The 21860-nt window shown below is 33.8% G+C and overlaps 1 protein-coding gene across 4 annotated transcripts in view; it reads left to right on the forward strand.

Annotated features, from left to right (window-relative positions):
• Positions 1-21860, forward strand: part of tei (teiresias) — a 281205-nt gene that overhangs the window by 51878 nt on the left and 207467 nt on the right. The window contains exon 1 of one of the 4 annotated variants that reach the window (XM_069042282.1): positions 6665-6852. The exons of the other annotated variants lie outside the window; for them this stretch is intronic. Coding sequence (XP_068898383.1) covers positions 6810-6852 — 43 coding nt within the window. The 5' untranslated portion in view covers positions 6665-6809. Of the gene's footprint in view, positions 1-6664; positions 6853-21860 lie in introns of those variants that run through there. 4 annotated transcript variants of the gene reach the window in all.

Raw genomic sequence — 21860 nt, forward strand, 5'->3', positions numbered from 1 at the left:
TACATTATTTTCACTATAGTAGTGTATATTGAAAATGGATGAACTGTATACATGTTCTTGATTTATCTTATGAATAATTCTTTGTTTTCAAATAAATTTATTTCTTATGTTTGATTTTTTTATTCACTAATTTGTCCGATAACTTAAAATGTTTTACGTGTAAAATATGTTTGTTTTATTTTTAATGTAATAACAAAATTAAAAAAATTACCAAGTGTACTGCAACCGAAATAAGTAATAACTTACGTGCAGTGTGTTCATTTCTTTTTTTTTTATTCGTTACACAGTGAAGACGTAATTTACACACAACATATTTTTACCTTGTAACAAATCTGTTCTTATTTCTGCTGTCAGGGAAACCACTTGATTTTGGCACACACATATAGTAGATTAAAGTTTAGTTTATACTTATTTATCAAATTTTTTTTAATAGAAATCAAGAAAATAGAAGAGATGATAAAAGTCCTCAATGTAGCTTGTTTGGTATAGATGTGCCCGGAGGCCTGGCCAGCTAAGACTTCGTTCGATCGCCAACTTTGTTCATACGTGCCTCTATTGGTCGAGATCAAATAAAGAAGTGGTGTATTCGCGGAGGACAAGCACACCTATAGACAGATCCTTTGGGCGCTAATAAAGAAACGCTGACCGAAATTGTACGTGAAGTTGAGTTTGTTGGGCGAATTCGTGATGTGGTCCTGCAGGAGTGTGGGTTATCGCCGGTCAATTTCCCCCGACATTCCGCGCGGTCTTTCCGCACCAGATATGTCGAATATGAGCCTATTTAGTTACGCCCATCATCCTTGCGTTGTTAACTTTACGAGACGACGACCTTTTGTAGTTTTGTTGCGATTCTAGAACGTCGCAGCATTAAAGCACAAACAAAATTACTCGGATCCCTCTGTGATATTGTTCGCCACCATATCATACCAATAAGTTTCTTCATTTGCCATAAATGAACAACAAACAACAATAAAAACGTAATATCAAGAATGTTTTATAAGAGCGCTGGTTGTTATTTGAACGGAATAACTTTATTAAGAAATATTTTCAAGTAGGTATTTTCGTATTTTCAGCGAAATTATTCTTGAGATATAACAAATTTCCTAGCGACGGAAGAGATTTAATAAAATCATTTTTAAACCATAGCAACAAAGGGGAATTTAGCGTTTCCACCAAATAATGTCGGATGTTTTTTTAAATTTCACCTCAAAGTTGGTGTTGAAGAGTCGATTGTGAACGCACTACGGATGATGGATCAGCTGTTTAAATCTTACGTTTTTACACGAGTAGTGCGTTCACAATCGACTCTTCAATGCCAACTTTGAGGTGAAATTAAACTAACGTTTTTGTGTTAAAGTGAGATGACATGCATTAAAATATACCCACAAAAAACCCTGTAATTAGTGACTATGGGTATAAAAAGAAAAGTTTTCAAGATTAAAATAACTAAAAAATTGTTGGAAAATTTCCAGTACGCTCCTGAATTAAATGTGATTAATAATATATATAGTCCTGGTTGCGTAGCAACAATAATAAATATGTAAATTAATTATTATATGCCAAAATGTGATGTACAATGGGATTGGAGTGAAAAATGTTAATTTATCTTCATCATTTTAGATGTTTAAAAAAGGTTTTTCTATTATGCGTTTAGAATAAGTCTAGCATCCAAATGACGTCATTTGAGTGCTTTAATAAGTCGTTGGCGTGTTAGAATAGACTAGTAAAATTTACTGTATTGATGTTGGTAGCGTGAAGTGTCAACTGACAGACGTCAAAAAATAAATCTCGCAGAGAACAAAGCAAATTAATAAATAACAATGAACAAAACGTTTAATTTTCATTCTGGGATTTGGACTTCTCCGGCAGTAAATTTTCTAACGTCTTTTGTGCAATTTGACTAATTTGAGGCGGCGTTAGTGATAAACTTTCTTCAGCATTCATTTTCAAACATCAAATGCGAAAATAAAAAAAAATCTGATGTTTTAAATTAATTTTTTTCACAGCCGGCTAAAATTATGCCACATAAAAAATGTCACCAACCACCGCAAAATTCCCTACATTTAAAATTTTTATTTTTTTATTTATAAAATGGTATAAAGCGGTAAAATAGAAAAAATAGTATAAAAGATTCGTTGCAGAAGGTCCTAAAAGTACCCATTTGTTGCTCAACTCGCCCCTAGGCGGCTCGTTTCGGAATTTCAAATTCGTGCTTGAATAGATCCCTTCTGCAACTTATATTTTAATATACTATTGCTCAAACTTTTGGAACCTCCAACAGCTTAGAATTTCTTTGTATGAATATTTCAAAAACACCTGTATAACGTACTTATTTCTACGAGCCGAAGCAGTCGAGTTAAATCACACAACAAAGACTCTTAATGGATTAATAGTTTATATATTTTTAAGTAGAATCATAAGTTATATTCACTTTTTTGAATAAACTGTCTTTGTCTTTACTTGTGTTACAAGCACAAATTATTATTTATTATTTTATACTTAGTCTTGCCATTCAACCAATTATTTTATCTTTGGATTTTCAACTGAATATTTGGTACTTAGATGATGGAACCTTAGCTGATTACCCAGAAGTAGTTTGGTCCGACTTTAAGAAGGTTATCAATTTATTCAGGAAAATTGATCTTCAATTAAACTTTAACAAATGCGAGATGTTTTGCTCTTCTGGAGCATTTAAAAGTTATAGAGGAATTTCAAAATCTAGCACCAGGAATTAAAATTTGTGACCGAGGAAGTTTATCTTTTTCAGGTTCTCCAATCTTTGACCAAGGCTTCAAATACACTATTGAAAACACTATCATTACAGTTTAAAACCCTTCACACAAAATTGAACTTCTTAGCAGACACGTGACTTATACTTTAATTAAGAACTGTCTTTTCATACCAAATTTTAATTTTTTATTAAGAACAACTCCATTTTGGAAATTTTCTAATTATGTTAATTCAATTGATTCTTCTTTAAAGTCTTCTTTAGAAATAATACTTAATTTATGTTTAACTGATTTACAATGGTGTCAATCCACTTTACCGATTAGATTTGGTGTACTGGGAATTCGCCGCATTTCCTCTATTTGCCGTCCTGCTTTCCTATCTTCAATTCATGATGTTAAAAAGCTTATTTCTCTATTACTAAATTCAAAGGATAATGAGCTTATTATTCACCATTATGATGAAACTTCAGCAGTCTGGGATGTAGAAAATGAGAACGAAAGACCAACAATTCCACAATTTCAGAAGAATTGGGATAATATCACTATCAAACGAATGACTTAATTTTTAATTCACCTAGAGACTTGTCTCGTTTTAAGGCTTTGCAATACTGAGAATCGGGATCTAGGTACATGCAATACCAATATTGGTGCATACTCTCTTAGATAGCACTTACTTCTAAGTTTGTATTGGACTGGGTTGTAATCTTTATACTTCTCATATTTGCAAATGCAATGCGGAAGTTAACGAAATTGGCATCCACGGTCTAAGTTGTTTCAAAAGCATTGGTAGATTTTTCTGACACACTGAATTTAATTCTATAATTCTATTATCAACCGGTCTTTGACTTCTATTCATGTTAATTCAACTTTAGAACCAAACGGACTGTCTCGGGATGATGGAAAACGCACAGATGGGATGATTTTAGTACCATGGATTAAAGATCAACCTTTAGTTTGGGGCGTAACTGTTGTAGATACACTTGCAGACAGTTACGTTTTGAAAACATCTGAAGTTTCAGGTTTTACTGCTGAAATGGCTTTCAAGCGCAAACATAGCAAATATAGTTCAATTATTTCGGCAAATTATATATTTAAAGGTTTAGCCTTTGAAACATTAGGCCCTTGGTGCAAAGAGGCCATCGATTTCATTAATGTCATCGGAAACCGACTTATTGCGGAATCAGGCGATTCAAAATCAAAGAATTTCCTTTGCCATTCAACGTGGAAACGCTGCAAGCATTCGGGGCACTTTTTCAGATTCCGCATTATTATCGGAAATTTTTGTATCGTAAAACAAAAATATTACTATGTACACTGCTGTGCAGAAAAATCGCAGACACCTATTTTTCGCTGTGTTAAGACGGTCTAGATTAGTTGTGACTTTTTATTTGTCAGTGTCAAACAACTGTTACATTTTTCTAATACAATGTGACAATCTCCTTGATAGTTTATAACCTATTTACAAATATAATGTCAAAATCCGCATTTACAAAGCACAAAACACTTGAAAACTTGATTGCTTGATTTTTGAAGTGTACGCGATTTTTCTGCACAGCAGTGTACTTCATGCATTACCTAATAGATTTTTATTTAATAGTTACGAGAAAAATTAAGTGAAACATTTTAGTTAGTTTTAAAAGTTTAACTTTATTATTATTACTTTAACTGAGTTAAAATTTAAACTTTAACTTTGCAGTAGTAAACTAAACTTATCGTATACATTTCACAGAACAATAAAAAAAAAGAAGAAATTGTCGCTTTATTGAAAGTAAAAATGTTACCATCTACACTAACACTAATAGTGATCACGAGGAGAAGTTTTGCTGAAACAAACAAGGTTGTGTATTGTAAACCATGTCATCATTTTCTTCTTTCCCATTTCTTTTTTGACAAGCTTGTCTTTAGCGGAAAAGTTGACCCCAATTTGGTGATTGTAAGATAGGACCCTAGATTTTCATATTCGACTATACAAACCCTATATCGTTGGAAAGCTTTGATTTTAGTTGCTAAACATTTGTTTGGCAGCGATAGCGAGCAGACGTGGAAAAAGTGCAGCGATAGCAAACGTAAACAACGACGAGTGAGTGAGAGGTGATAAGGAGAAGACAGCGGGCAAGAAAGAGAGGGCATGCCGAAATCGCCGAAAGCAAGGAAAGAAAGCAGCAAGAGAAAAAGAGAAGAGGGTAGGATGTCGGAAGAAGGTCTGAACCCATTCAGAAAGAGTTCCAGAACCGAAAGATCCCCAAGTAGAGGCGAAGAAAGAAATCAAAGCAAAGAAATAGAGGAGAAAATAGAAACAGTGCTCAGAGAGATAAAAGAGGATACGGCGGGAATAGTAGAGGAGAGCAGAGCACGAAGAAAGGAATTAGCGGCAGCGAGAGAGAAGGAGGGAGAGCAAGAAAGAGAGGACATGCTGAAATCGTCAGAAGTAAGGAAAGAAAGCAGCAAGAGAGAAAGAGAAGAGGGTAGAACGTCGAAAGAAGGCAAGAACCCACTCAGAAATAGTTCCAGAACGAGAAGATCACCAAATAGAAGCCAAGAAGAAAATCAAAGCAAGGAAATGGATAAGGAAATGAAAACAACCATGATAAGAGAGATGAGAGAGGAGATCAAAACACTAAGAAAGGAATTAGCGGCAGTGAGAGAGGAGAATGGGGAGCTAAGGAAAGAATTAGCGACAGTGAGAGAGGAGATGAGAGGAAGAGAAGAAAAAGGGCAGTTGGAGAAGGCAGATTGGATGAAAAGGATGGAAATGATAGAGGAAAAGATGGAACAAAGAGAAAAGAAGGAGAGGAAGAATAATGTTATAATAACTGGAATAGGAGCAATAAGTGGAAATGTAGAGAGGGGGGTGGAAGAATGGTTAGAAAGGGAGATAGGGGTGAAAGTGAATGTAAAGGAAGCATTTAAAATAAATAAAGATAAGATGATGCTGGCAAAAACAGAAAATTGGGAGCAGAAGAAGAACATAATGCTAAGTAAGAGTAAGTTAAAGGAAAAAAAGGTGAGAGGATGTATATAGATGACGATTTGACAAAAGAAGAAAGGGAAACACAAAAGAAGTTAAAAGAGTTGGCCAGAGAGGAGAGAGATAGAGGAAAAAGGGTGAAAATAGGATACAGGAAAATACAGATAAACGGGGACTGGTTTAGATGTGATAAGAGACAGGAGAAACTGAAGAAAATTTGCTAGAAGAAGGAGAGAATAAGAAGACGACTCGGCGAGAAAATGTACAAGGAGAAGGTGAATAAAAAGGTAGAGGGACAAAGACACAGAAAAGTAAGAGAGAAGAGAGAGAATAAGAGAATCGAAGTACAATAGGGAGGTGAGAGAGTGTGTGTGAGAGAGGAAAATGATAGCGGGTTGCAGAGGTGGGGACGAGGAGAGAGAGAACAGGAATGGGAAGGAAGGAGAAGAGAGAGAGAAGGTGCAGGAGGTGACGCGAGGACAGTGAGAAGATCGAACACATGCGGCGAAATGTGAGAGAGAAAGAGAAGGGAAGGGGGAGAAATATAGAGCGAAGACGGCAGGGAGATGGATGAAAGAGTAAGGAAGAGGAGAGAAAGAATAGAGAACGAGAGGAGTGAGGGAGAAGAATAAATTGTTATTTTTATGTTTATGTTTTGTAATCAGGAATCCGAAAGCCCGTAGGGCAAAATAAAGCATTTTGTTTTTGTTACATTTGTAGAGATATCTACATTAAACATGACTATAGGTACCATCGGTGGACATTAAAAGCTGGGACAAGATGACAGTTGTATAAAATCAAAAATTACAAAATTTGTATCGGTTAAATTTTGTTTTTTACGAAAAGGTTATAAAAATTATCACGGGGTGAATGACGTTTATTTGTCAAAATCATCAAGTTAAACAGTTTGTTTCATATTAAATGATATTGTTTGTTTTCCCAATTAAATAGTAGTTGGTAATTATTCACAGAATCGGTTTTTTGATGGTCAGAACAGGTAGGTAACAAAAAAACATTGAAACTCGACGGGGTAAGAGTTGATTGCAAAGAGTGATGTCAGTGTGACAATAATTAATCTGCCAATTTGGGACAAAGCGAAAGTTTGATACACAATGAAATTTTTTTGGATGTCCCAGGTTTTAATGTCCACCGATGGTACGTAGAAACTGCAGTCTTTACAACGTACTTTTGGCTGTTGATTTACAATTTTCGCCAGATTCTTGATAAACGTTTCTTTGTAACTCGAAGCACGACTCTGACACCTTTACATCAAATGGCAACAAATAATTTCCTAACCTTATTTTCTCGCATTCGTGTTTTCTGGTTGTCGTTTATACAATAATATCTGTTCAGGTTGGATTGAACATCAGTGGTGCAAATCGCACACATTTGGCATTAACTTTCATATGAGTTATCATAGTAACAGGTCAAGTCATTTGCACCACTGATGTTCATCCAACGTGAACAGATATTACGTGTTGTTACAATTTAGTAAAATAAATGTCTTGATGGTAATGGCATACGTTATACGTAGACATATACAGACTGATTCACATAAGACGATGAGGGAATCCATAGTAACGCATTAAAATACGTAGCAACCCATTGTTGATAACAATTGTATCCAAGGTTTTATGTTTTCAGGCCTCATTATCTTATCTGACTCGGCCAGTAGTAAATTCATTTTTGTAATGACGAACTAGAGTTAACAAATTTAATAACTTTTGTCTTGTGAACACACTTTTTTACGGCGAATTTGGGCTTTTAAAAAGTTAGGTTATGGGTCACGTCATTTGTTCTGTCAAAACTGGTCCCAATCAGAGTATAGTGAAATTAAATTTATTTAGTTATTTTGAAAAAAAAACAGCAAAGCTACACTTAACAAATACGAAAAGGCAGTTGAACGTAACTATGAAATTAATGCTCTATTCCGTTTTGGAAATTCATTCATTTTGGCCGGGACAATAATACGACAATTTAAATCTTTGTCAACTGTTGCAACACTGCGACCGTCGATGTGTTGTTGGTTTTTTTGACAGACATCTGACGTAACATTAACAGCGACAAAATGGTAGATTGTGATTTATGAAAGTAAAAGTTAACGTTAAAAAGAAATTACTCTTATTACAGAACAATGATCTAAAAATTAACTAAAGGAAATGCTCGAAGTGTTCCCATTTTGCTCTGAGCATAATTTAACTCTTCTTTTGAGGCTCTCGAACAGATTCACCAACATATTTAGATTAAAATGTCAAATGTTACTTGTCAATGGTGCGGCTGTCAGTGTCAAGCTGTCAACAACCGGAAGTTACCAACTCAAACAGTGTTTCTTGGTCACCTTGTACCTATAATACAGCGTTGTATTAACGTGAGATGCTTTTTTATCACTCATTCTCTGGTGTTAAATTCAGTTTTCTGGGTTTTTTATTTTCTAATCTGGATCTGATTTCCCAATCAGCAATAGAATTGATGATTTTTTTTTTGTTATAGTGACTGTAAGCAATTTAAATATTCCTCGAAAGTTCTGATTGAATTCTGTGTGATGGAAATGGTATTTGATTTTAAGCTGGCCGTGCTTAAAAATTAATCAAGACACTTGAACGACAGACAAGTTGAACTTGGCTAGAATAGTTTAAATCGAATGTCAGTGTCTCTCCAAATTACGAACTGTGAGAAACTAATTCTAATTACAATTTCAATACTCTATTAGAACCGCAACCACCGAGTTGGACGCAGTACCATTTGTTGCCGTTCCAATCCAGCTCCCTTTATTGGGATGCATGATATACGTGGAGAAAGCGGTATAGTCGGAATTAAATATTCCACTAGTTTCGATGCACGGCAATGGCGCAACCTAATGCCACTAACAGAGGCAATTAAGCGAATTGAACGTTATAATTTAATGCTTACGATTTGCACCATTAATGAAATTTTCTCGAATAAGATGTGTGCCAGTTTAGAACGTGAGAAACTCGAAACCATCAGGTCGCGCTTTGTCGCCTGCTCCTCCAAGGATCTAACCATGTTAAATCGGTACGAATCCGCATTTCACCATGCAGTTCCTTATGATTACGTTGCGTAAACAGACAGGAACGCATCTATGAATATGGAAGAGACGCCGTGCTGTGAACAGACGACTTCAAAGATCCAATTCTGGGAGCGACTAACGAGCAATCACGTCTTTACAGGACGTTCGCTCGCTGATTTAACTTTAATATCTTGGAGCTTGTTAGATACTTTACTAACGACGGGAAGTTGAAGTGTGTAGGTTATAGTTATTAGTGTCCCCGCTGCGCTTAAGACTTCGCCTTCCCAGGTTTCTCCTGCTCGTCTCATGTTTGCTCTCAAACAATCCACAAACTCGACGGGGAGATGATGCGATCACTGCCTATATTTTACGGCCAATATTGGCGACTACGATGAGCTTATTTTTCAGAAACTTTCGTATCGCCACCTTAAGCTTTAATTTATAATACAAACAAAATTCCAGTAATTTCAACCTTATTTTTCAGTCAAACCTCTAACTCTTTGAGGACCTATTTTTATGTTCACTTGAATTTGTCTTTTTATGTAAAACATGAAGTATGTATTTATAAAATTTGACTGGAGAAAAGTTATAGGTGTTAATTTCTCACGTACTTCATTATTTCTCAAGATGAAATAACACTGTATACTGTACGTAGAATCTTTTAATTAAACGGGGTCTTTTTTTAATTTTTTTTAAGGAAGTTAATAATGAGTAATATTACATATTAACTGAAATCCGTTTAGAACGGCTCTAAATCATGGTTTAAAGACCTTACTAAAACAATAAATAGAAATAAGTCTGACGTAATCCTTTTTCATATGTAAGTAAGTTTTTTTAAGCTGAATGTCTTATAATTTTTTTTTTGTTGACACTGTCAGAATTTGAGAATTTTCTCCTGTGTAAACGGATTTTGATAAATGTCACAACTTGTCAAAACGAAACGTCAAGTTAATTTTAAAGATTTTAAGGGATTTGAAGCCTTTAAGGTACTCGTCGAAAAAAAAAAACGTTGTGTTCAACTCGTTCGTGTGTAAATTGGACTTTTTTTGGCATGAGTGAGTCAATTTACAACGAGAGTGAAACGAGCTATCATTGAATCTGCCCATCATGATATACTTGTAAGTTGTAAATTTGTTTTATCGAATATACTGTTCAAAAGAAAAACACTAAATACATAGAAAATCTGAAAATGATCAAAAATGAAAGAGTCCTTTAATAACATGTCTTCTTGTATTGGAAGCAACGGATGTGGCGAGTGACAAAGATTTATTTATCTGAACCTTGGTATGAAAAACATTTAATAAGACTTCAAATTAGCCAAGTGGAATATTGTTTTGGAACACCTTTAACACTTTCATAAACACTATATATTTTTTTGACACTAGGGGTTAAATTCGTTTACTAAGAAAAATCGATTTTGTGTAGTAAATGGACCGCCGCAGATGTTACTGGAGTCAGCTGGGAAGCTGCAAGAAAATTGTCATCCAAAACTTAAGTGTGATTTAATTTGGATTTTTTTCTCATTAGTTAATTATCTCATTTAGAAGGATAGATTTAAGCATATCTAAGCGAATTTCTTTTGTCAATTTAACTTCTTGTTGACGAGGGGGGACAGGTTAATTGAAAAGCGCAGATGGTGTCCGGAATATAACAAGGTGTCGATGGGTTTAAGAGCCAATTTAATTTATTTATTGCTTTACAAAGCGTTTTGTGATATTAATAAAAATAAGATTTGTTAAGCTTTTAGCATCTTTTTTCATGTAAAGTAATAGTAGATTGTTTTACAAGTAAGGAAAAGTGAAGGTTTACTAGCGAGTGAAAAAAGTGTGATTCCGAGCGACAGCGGGTGGATTACGTTTGCACGTTAGTAAACCTTCAGTTTTCTTACAAGTTGAATATGCAATTTTTTTGTGTACTCAATCGAAAGGTTTGAATGAATAAGTAATTTTTTATCATACCTGAATCATAATCTCTGTTTTTGACACTAAAATGCGTGCAAAATCGGCCCCTTAAAACACTAAAGCTTTAAAGTCGCTTAGGTAACAACAAATTCACGTATATTTTGAACAATGGTAAATAGGCAACTCGTTTCTGGGTAAATTGGGCTTTTCTAATTGCCATTGAGGCCTTAAAACCCTCGCTACGCTCGTGTTTTAATCTTGTCCCTCGTGCAATTAGAAAAACCCAATTTACACAGAAACTCGTTGCATAAATAACTATTAAGCCGAGACGCAGGTCGAGGCAGTAAAAGCCTTTGAATACACAAAAAACATCTTCACGCACCAAATACCGTGTGAGCAACAAGTACTGATTGAGTTGGCAATAAATTCTGGTGATTTTTGGTTAAATAAACTACTATTTTTGAATCAATTATAGAAAAATATTATGTTGGCATTTTTTTTTTTTTTGGAAAGAGTAATACATACATAAAGTTATCAATTTATCCAGAAAAATTGGTCTTGAATTAAACTTTAACAAATGCGAGATCTTTAGCTATTCTGGAGACACAGATTTAAAAGTCATAAAGGAATTTCAAAATTTAGCACCAGGTATTAAAATTTGTGACCGAGGAAGTTTATCTCTTTTAGGCTCTCCAATCTTTGACCAAGGCTTCAAAAACACTGTCGAAAAAACTATTATTACAGTTGAAAATCTTTTAAATAAAGCTGAATTTCTTAGCAGACACGTGGCTTATACCTTAATCAAGAACTGTCTTTTCATACCAAAATTTAATTTTTTATTAAGAACAACTCCTTTTTGGAAATTTTCTAATTACGTTAATTCCATTGATTCTTCTTTAAAGTCTTCTTTAGAAAAAATACTTAATTTACGTTTAACTGATTTACAATGGTGTCAGTCAACTTTACCGATTAGATTTGGTGGACTGGGAATTCGCCGCATTTCCGATATTTGCCTCCCTGCTTTCCTATCTTCAGTTCATGGTGTTAAAAAGCTTGTTTCTCAATTACTAAATTCAAAGGATAATGAGCTTATTATTCACCATTATGATGAAGCTTTAGCAGTCTGGGATGTAGAAAATGAGAACGAAAGACCAACAATTCCACAATTTCAGAAGAATTGGGATACTTAATCTTTAATTCATCTAGGGACTTGGCTCGTTTTAAGGCTTTGCAATGCAGAGAATCAGGATCTTGGTTACATGCAATACCTTCTCCTAATATTGGTACTCTTTTAGATAACACTTCCTTCCAAGTTTGTATTGGTTTAAGATTGGGTTGTAATCTTTGTACACCTCATATTTGCAAATGCAATGCGAAAGTTGATGAAATTGGTATTCACGGTCTAAGTTGTTCCAAAAGCAGTGGTAGATTTTCAAGACACACTGAAATTAATTCTATTATCAACCGGTCTTTGACTTCTATTCATGTTAATTCAACTTTAGAACCAAACGGACTATCTCGTGATGACGGACAACGCCCTGATGGGATGACTTTAGTACCGTGGAATAAAGGTCAACCTTTGGTTTGGGACGTTACTGTCGTAGGTACACTTGCAGACAGTTACGTATGGAAAACATCTGAAGTCTGAAATGGCTTGCAAACGCAAACATAACAAATATCGTTCAATTATTTCGTCAAACTACATATTTAAAGGTTTAGCCTTTGAAACCTTAGGCCCTTGGTGCAAAGAAACAATAGATTTCATTAATGTCATCGGACACCGACTTATCGCGGAATCAGGGGATTCAAAATCTAAGAAATTCCTTTTTGAGAGGATTTCCCTTGCCATTCAACGTGGAAACGCTGCAAGCATTCGGGGCACTTTTCCAGATTCCGCATTATTATCGGAAATTTTCGCATTGTAAATTAAAAATGTTATTTTATGTTAAATTTTAATAAATAAATTTTAATACATACATAATTGCATTTATTTTAAAATATACCTTGAGATCGAAAAAAAAAAAATTGAATTGGCTGTGATAAAAAAGTTTAGTTGGGAATTCGTTAAGATGTTAGTCTTAAAAGTTAGGTTAGTGATTATGAGAAAAGGTGTGAATTATGTGTGACCCGTCCGTTGTAAAAGAATTTCCTCACCTAGCGCAATGAAACAGTGAGATTTAAAATATAATGCAGAATAATGCTTCTCTTCGCTTCATGTTTTAAAATGACGTTTGCAAAGTCGGGACATCAATTAAATTGCAGGTATCAGTTGTTACTTGCATTAATTCGGGAATTGTGCCAGGTCTGTTTTTGAACACGTTGTTGTTCAGGTATGGAGCAACGAAATAATCAAGGCAAGTTGTTGGCAAGTGCCTTGAAAGTCCGGAGACTTTTGTTGAAATTCCTCAAAAACTCGAGGTGTCGAATAGGACCATTCGCGGTACTTAAGTCTTTCACCATTTCTGAAGACACTCTGAAGTGAACATATTGTAAAAGTAAATTTTAATAGTCAATAATTAATAATGATATTGTAATCACATTTGAATTAAATTTTTACGTATTGCCACCTGAAGCGTATTAACCACTGCCATCACGATTTTTTTTATTTTCGATCGCACGGTATTTTATACAGGGTCATTATAACTGATTGTCCCATCGTAGGTGGCCGTGCGCTATGCTTTAGGTGCGCCGTTACGTCCACTAGTTGTGACAAACATTTTAATGACTCCGTATTTGTTGCTCATTCAAAACAAAATTCAAATTTCAAAGAGGATTTGCAGCGGTCTGGATTAAGAGAACATTTCGTCAACTTCAAATGTCAACACTTCGGTCAACACGTCAACACAGAACTTCCTTTCCATTGATATTTCACGTGGATTTTTGATTCACAATTTAACCAACTGCATGTTGTACCATTAACATTAATATTTGCGAAAATAAATCGTTTAAAAAAAATGTGTTACTGCGTTGCTAATGAGAAGTGTTGCTAACGACTAAAGTGGCACTTTTCTTTATTGGTTTCTATCTAGTAAAATGACTGTTTTCCATTGAGTACACAAAAAACATGTAAAATTCAGAAATCTTTTACGGAAATTGAATTCCATTTTTTTAAATTGGCCTATTTGCTGTTTAGAAATTTTAACAGAGACATTTTAAAGGAAAGCGCCTTCATGAATCCATAAAAATCAATAAAGTAGGTTTTGATAACATTTTATTTTCTAAAAAATTTAAGTTTGACTCTTGGAAAAAAAGTTTACTACACATTCATGCACGTAAAAAGTTCTGAAGAATTTTTTTGATACATTTTTAAAGTAGTTTATACACGTATATGTCTTAACAAAAAATATTGTTGATCCCATTTTTACAAATATTTTTAAGTGAATAATTAAAAAATCAAAATTTATTATAATAAAAAAAATGTAATCTATAATTTTTCATTTTAAGTAATAGAAGTTTATAAAAACAAAAACTAGAAACTGTAAATAGATTTATAAATTTTTCTAAATGAGTTTAATAACAAATGAAGGGGAATGCGGAATTGTGGATAGATAACATAGAACACTGCTACTACTTACAACTGCTGATTAATGCTAATCGTCAATTAACTTGTCCTGGAACCAATTGCTACCACATTATTCTACACACAATTTAAATGCAAATCAACGTTAACTGGAAGTAGTAGTCTGTTTTGAATATTTTATTTTCGAATATTCGACATTTATTTTGAGGTGCGTAGTATGAAAACAAAATCACATTAATAAAAAAAAAGCTTTTTACTTTTTTAATAAAATTTCATAAAATAAAGGATCGGTGATGACAATGTTGGCAATTATACAGGATATCTATAAATGATTGTCGGGTCAAGCCAGCTTTGCGAAAAATATTATGTGCCGCCTTTTTGAAACAGATGCCAAATTTTAATTTATTATTAACTGTCACTTCTGACATTAATGGCATTTTATTCGCCCTTTTCAATCCAGTTTTCGTTCCTTATATTCATTTTGTCACATTAATGAACACCAAAAATTTGAAATTTTCAATACAAATTGCAAATATGTACTTCCGGTTTTAAAGCTAAACAGACTGTCAAAATTTGTGAGGGTAGGATTTAGCCGACAACCTAAACTGAAAATGTGAGACTCAGAATTTGCCAAATTTATCTACATATAAAGTGGCACATTCAAAATTGTTCTTAATAAAAACTTAAACTGGTTGATGCTTTAAGTATAGACGACATAAGAAGTACCACTTCTGTTCACGTAAAAAGCATACGACAAGTCTTGAGAGAGATTTTTGCGATTTTCTGACTGTGTAAATTTACTTGATGTTTATTTCCATGTTTACCCAATTTACAAACGGATTTTGATTATACCAGACTTAAAAGAACCCACAATAAACCTTGAAAATAAAGAATAATGCCTATAATGTTGATAACGGTAACATTAGATGGGGCATTAAGTACACTTTTACCGACTGAAATCGAATTAATTCAATTACCTGCGACTGACACTGACAGTGACATCGGGTAATAGTAAATCTGATTTACACAAACAAAATGTAAGTGTATGCTTTTTCGGTGAACAGAAGTGTACATTCTTTGCCTTTTGACAGGAATAATTTTCCGAAAGTAAATATGACCCAAAAATCGTATTTTGATTATCAATTTCATGTTTTCGTTAATGTTCGCATTTTTTAAAGTTAATTTCTCCATTGCTTTTGTCACAGGTAGGTAATTATATCTGTAAATTTTATTTTAAATGTAACAAATCGTACAGTTAAGAAATAATTGCTAAGTTAAACAGATTTTTTTAAATTCTTGATGTGGACACGAGATCGCATGATAAGAACCGATGCTTTAACAGTCTTTGTCGTGCATCATAATAACACTCGGGATGAGAACATGTAAAATTCTTTGAAACATTTTACAAGTTTATATCTTTTCCTTCATATTTCTTGCACTGTTGACGTTCACGTAACAACTTGAACTCTCTCTCTGTAATGATGTTTCAGAGAGAGAACGAAGATTCTTAAGCATGACGGCTTTTGAATATGAAACGAGCTTTACATTTGTCCTCTGGTATTTTTCTTTTGCATACATATTTTACGGTTCCCTTATAAGCTTACGCGGCAAAGACAAAGGATTTTCTTATTTTCTATTTTTGAGATGTGGTTTCGGATTGGTGTTGTATTTGCATTTGACGGATTTTTTACCAGCTACAAATTTTTCAGACGTCAAAAATGATGGATTTTTTTTATAGAGTAATATATTTGCATATCGTTTGGATATATTTATGTAAAAACATTTGACAGGCGTGAGGTTTTTATTAAAAATTTGAAACAGTTATAAAAAATTATCGTAAGCGAGGGAAAAAGGCTCTGGAAAAATATAATTAATTGCATTATCTTGCTCTAGTAGCTGCTAACTGTAACCTCGTTACAGCGCATCCGAGGGAATCCGTCTTGATTATTGACTTCTACTTGAAAGTGGAGAGAGTTGGGAACTTGTGGTGCAAAACAATTTATGTTCGAGGGGAACTACGAAATCTTCACATTCATTTCGAACAACATGGATAATTTTTAAATTAATTATAACCGCAACCAACCCCACGCTTTCTAATAAAACCACTTTACAAAGTTCCGAGAACAAGGTATTACATTTAAACTTTTGATACAATTATGTCTCTCAGCAGTCATTTATAGGTTACGTGTATATCGATTGAAAATTGGAAAATTGCATGTCTGTTTCATATTACCATGTGCTGGGTTTGTTCACACATTTGTTCAACAGAGAGTAGAGCATGTTTATTCCTATTTTATTTTTCATACACTTTCTTCAGTTATGTACATCACTTTTTTATTATCAACAATGTATGATAAAATGATTTAAAATATATCTAATAGGCGACCTAACTGTTTGTCAAAATTTACATCGTTGAAACTGACCTTAGTCCAATAATTTTTAACTAACAAAAAGAGGATTCAACAAAAACAAATTAATTATACCTATTTTTTGCCAGTGGTCTGAAACGTGTGTGGATAGGGGTTGATTTCCTCTTATCAATTGATATAATTAAAAAGGCTTTGCTCGATTTATTGGTATTCCCGAAGGTGCTGACAATTTTTTGTACATGCATTTCGATATATGTAGTATATTAAAGTATAAGTGGATATTAAGGTCTTTAAAACACGCGCGATTTTTCGGGCACGACGGCGCAGCCGGAGTGTTCGAAATAGAGCAAGTGTTTTAAAGACCAGTTATCCACGAATACTTTACGCTATTTTTTTTATTGGTACACTTTGAAATCATAAATACTGGTATTAATATTACAAAAAATGGAAATACGAACGTGAATACATTAGTGACGTCGATGTGACATGAATATATCTTTCGTTGTCATGGAAAATGAAAAAACCAAAATTAATTTGCAATCGGTCACTTAATCCTAACTGTATTATTCACATCCGTTTAAAAGATTAAGGTTGTTGAATATTTGATTAAAGCTTTTGAAACACTTGTTAGTAGTATTTTATTTGACGTTACAAGGTACTCCTGTCAGACCAATCATTAAAAAGTTAACATTTAGACTTCACTAACGTTTCTCAGGTCTCGGGTTGTTGATGTTGCCATAGAAACTTTAAAAAACGCGCGCTTTTGAAAGTTGGATTTATACACGCTGAGGCGTGCTTTAAATGAGCAAAATAGGCTACCAATAAAAAAACGCTATTTCACGAGTGGCAAGTGACAATGCAATCCACAATACATTTCAATTCTTTCGGGCTTATTATCACTCGTGAAAATTCCCTGTATAGAGCGATTTATTAATTAATCACCGTATTGAACTTACTTCAATTAATTAGTTTGCTTGAGAGTTAGTAAGTATGTTGTATGTTGCTGTTATAAATATGGCGTTTATTTATTTATGCCGTATCTATGCTGTGGACCATTATTTTTATGCGTTTATTTTAAAATTCAAATAAAAATTTCTACCAAAAACATGTAAAATATTTCACATAATTATGATGACAAAATGATCCCGGCGTATCCACCAATTTTGTTTGATAGCTGATGCTAATTGTAAGTTTGAAATCTATTAGAAAAGTTGTATTTGTTGGGTTGTCAGACGTTATTATATATTGCGAACAACTGTGCCGTCACGTGAGGCATTAATTTTTTTTATTCAGTTTTTTTGGCTTGCATCGCTCCCTTGTCATTTAAATTGTTTGCATGTATAATAAATTTATGGATAATGGCTTCACGTAGCCCCGTTAAAAATATATAGAGTTATCCAAATATTTGAAAAGGAGTCGTGCAAACACGATTTGTTAAATGAATGGAAAGAGTTGAAACAACACAGAGATTCATACTACTATGGAGATAATATTCAATCAGTAAATTCATCAGTGCGTATCAGCCTTGGGCGCTCAATTATTTATTAATTTCCTCTGTTCCTGTTCTCCAATGCATTAGTCCTTTCTTCTGCGTTAGCTGACCGACTTGAAATGTGTAAGTTCCAGAGACACATTATTTAGTCTGCTTTGGCGTTGGAGAATTATTCAGTTATTAAATTCCGTTTATTAATGAAGGGAAAATTTGGAATGCAATACGTCATGAATTATTTGCTATTTCCACTTTGCTGTATGCCAACAGATTGATTCCATGACATTTTTAAACAATTAGAAATGTAATTTATTTTACTTGTAAGAAAGTCAATTGAAACCGTTTATTAATTTTTATCTCTTCTTTACAATTAGCTGAATCGAATTAATTAGGAAATTTGCTATATTAAAAACGTTTGAGTATGGAATTCTAAGCTATAGTGGAAATTAAAGTGAATACGTTGGATTATTTTAATTAGAACAACAATTACAACAATTTCTGGTTACAATTTTTAATGATAAAGATGAAATAAGATGTTAATTATTTATGTGTATTATTTTATCTATCCAAAGAAAGCTAGTAAACATTTAATTCAGTGTAGCAGATAATAAGATAATAAGAGTTCAGTTTTATACAAAATCAAAATCTGGAATAAAAATTTAAAAAAATCCATCTAATCAGACCAGTTTAAACAAAATAAATAGACATAAACATAAGACAATTTTATGAATGATTTTTGTTATGAAATTTTTGTACATTGAAATTCGTGACACACTATTTTGTAAATACATTCGTAATAGCGACGTGTGTATTATTTACCATAAGTGAATAGATTTTATCTTTATTGATTCGGTCTTGTAATTTCAGTGGAATATTGCTGTAATGACGGTCATTGCTTAAACAACATTCATAATTTGATATTATGATCGATACTGCTCGTCCTATTTTTGTGAACGTTTGAGGAATTTAATAAAGTAAAAATCGTTTGAAAACTTTGTCTTAAATCATTTTATAGTTAATATCAAAACGCACTTTATCATTTTCTTCTTCCCTTGGAAGTTACATCGAACTATAGATTTCCTTTAATGCCGTGTTCTTCTTTTGTTTGTGCTGTAACAGTATTCGATTATTATTTAATAAAAGGTTCGTTGAGAGGCAAATAGCCGTGAATCTTTGATCTTATCTGCATCTTTGACCAAGTATAAATATTCAGTCTTTGAAAAGGCTGAAAGCTTTGTGAAACTTTTTGATGAGAACCGTGCCGGTGAAAGAAAATTGAGTGTTATTAATTTTAAATTACAGTAAGAGTGGCGCCCATAAGATGTATTCAGTTTTAATATAAATGAGGCCAAAAACGGCAGGTGAGAACGGTTAAAGACCTTCTAATTGCTCGCAGTTGCGAAGCGACTAAATTTGCATAAATAAACCAGGGGGTGCATCCACTAGACCGTGGTTAACAAATCTCATCTCATTATGAAGCAGGTAAACAATAACACATGCGGAACTTGACGGCAACTTCTTGCATATTGTGGAAATACTAATATTGTTGCTAGTCGCTACTATCTGGCACCGGTTGTTTCGAACTTTCTTGGTAATAATAATAATAGTAATATTCCTTGTGCAGACTTGCGTAATCACGTTTAACAGGCTGTAATTAACGAAATCACTGAAGTTAATAGGAACAGAGGCACTCTGAAAAGTTCTGTACCACCTATAATCAAAGATACGTTCAAGAAATTTGAAATTCTATTACGCTTTCGCTTTGCAGAAGTACTGCTCTTAGATAAATACAAAAAGACAGATGTAAGAAACTGAAGTTCGTAAAAGTGCCCGTGTAGCTTGATAACACGGATGTAGACAACCATTAGTAATTTAATTAAGAACTCTGTTATACAGGATCATTATAAATGATTGTCCCATCCATCGCAGTAGGCTTTGGTGATGTAGTTGAATGTGCCGCAAGCCTCATAAAATGGGTGCGACTAGTATCGCCGGTAGGTGGCGCTCCTGGGGGTAGTGAAAATCTGTCTACTAGTTTGTCTAACGTTGCGAGGCTGCGGCACATCCAAAATTTGTGTGGGTTTTGAATGCCAACTGCGATGGGACAATCATTTATAATGACCCTGTATTAGCCACGGGTAGGTACTTTTATTTTTGCCATTTTAAATATTTAATATCCTATATTACATAATTCATTTACTTAAAATTAAGAGTTTTTAAATTACTCTATTATTTGTATTTTAAAGAAAATTGAAAATATGAGATAAAATATTTTTGATTTCGTTGAGCCAAACTAAAAATTTAAAAAATGCTAACAGCAAGTTTTATTTTATGCTTTAAAAATAGTAAACATTCCTCTTAAAGACCCTTGTTATTATCAATCCAGCAAGAATGTATCTTCCATTGAGATGAACTAAGGTGAATAAAATAAGTTACTCCAACCATGATTAATCTCTGCTGTAAGCTGATTTACCTACATTTGTGGAGGGTTTTCGGTAATAGAGTTCGACCGATTGTATCTAATATAGATTGTGTACTGCATTTAAGATGAAGACGTTGAATCCATTGAAGATGATATTTTTGTTATTTTTAGGAGTAGATATTTGAGTATATATTCGAGAGGCCGCAGAATTGGCTGTCTTTACAACTTATGGTTAGTTGTGTTGAGAACTTCAAAAAATGTATCTCATAAAATTCCATGACTGTGCAATAATTCAATTTCTACTCCTAAAAATTGTGAAAATATCGAGCCGCCTTCGTGTTAAATGTGACACACTGTACAATAATTTCGTTGGGGCGGGGGTGTCTTAGTAGATACTTTATTTCAAATAGAAAAAATAAGTTGCAAAGTAAATACATATTTACATTGCAGTTAGACACATTGTAGCGTATTCCTTCGTCTTTCATTTTGTTCAAACGTAGGAAAAATTGCTTTACGTCAGATATAAGAGTTGAAGAGGAGCAAAATTTGTGCCTTTCAACAGAATCGTTTAATCTTGAGCATAGGTTTTGCTAGATAAAATACAGAAACTCGTTGCTTGTTTGTACATGCACGGAGTTCATTTCGGTGAGATTATAATATCCAGGGATGATTGTAAGGCGTATCCTTGGGCGAGCATGAGAGAAGGCGGTAGTTGAAGGACGTTTGGGAAAAGCCAGCAAAGGCTGCGTCCTTCTCTTCATTCCTGTCGTTTAGTCGATTGCATTCTAAATCATGTGAGTCATCGTGGCTCGTCTTTTGTCCTTTAAATTGGACATGAAAGGTTAAAAAGTGTCGGCTGAGATACGGTTATCTTCGCTTCCAGTAGGGGAATCCGGCGCATTTTCCACAATGTTGGCTGCAATGGGTGCAATCAATACGGGGACGGGGTTCACTCAGCTCCATTCCAATCCGAAGATAATTCAGTTTCCAATGTAAATGCATCCTAGCGAACACGACCGAGCCAACTCTAAATTGCTATCAGCTCATATGCTGAATCTGCCCGTGAATGAACAATTTTTTTTCTCCAACTTTGTACCTACGTAATTATAAATGCTGTTTGATGTCCCAATTTGAATTTTTTATCCAGCTAACGATCACGGGATTCACATCTGATTTATATTCGACACACGCTCCAGTTATATATTTTTCGGAATGTCTGTCGTGTCCTTCGCTTCTTTTATGTCCCCAATTAAAGTAGAAAATAATAATTGGTCGCCTTAATTAACAAATTCAGTTTGAGAAGTAATTAACAGACGAAGAATTAAGAATAATTCTCCCTTCGTTAAACCAAATTTAATTTTAAAGACATTACCGCAAGTTTTAAAAATTATAACTTTTACAGTAAAAACCTGCAGGGTTTCCCAGTAAGACAAA

The sequence above is a fragment of the Tenebrio molitor genome, chromosome 1, assembly GCF_963966145.1.
Source record: "Tenebrio molitor chromosome 1, icTenMoli1.1, whole genome shotgun sequence".
NCBI classification, from domain to species: Eukaryota; Metazoa; Arthropoda; class Insecta; order Coleoptera; family Tenebrionidae; genus Tenebrio; species Tenebrio molitor.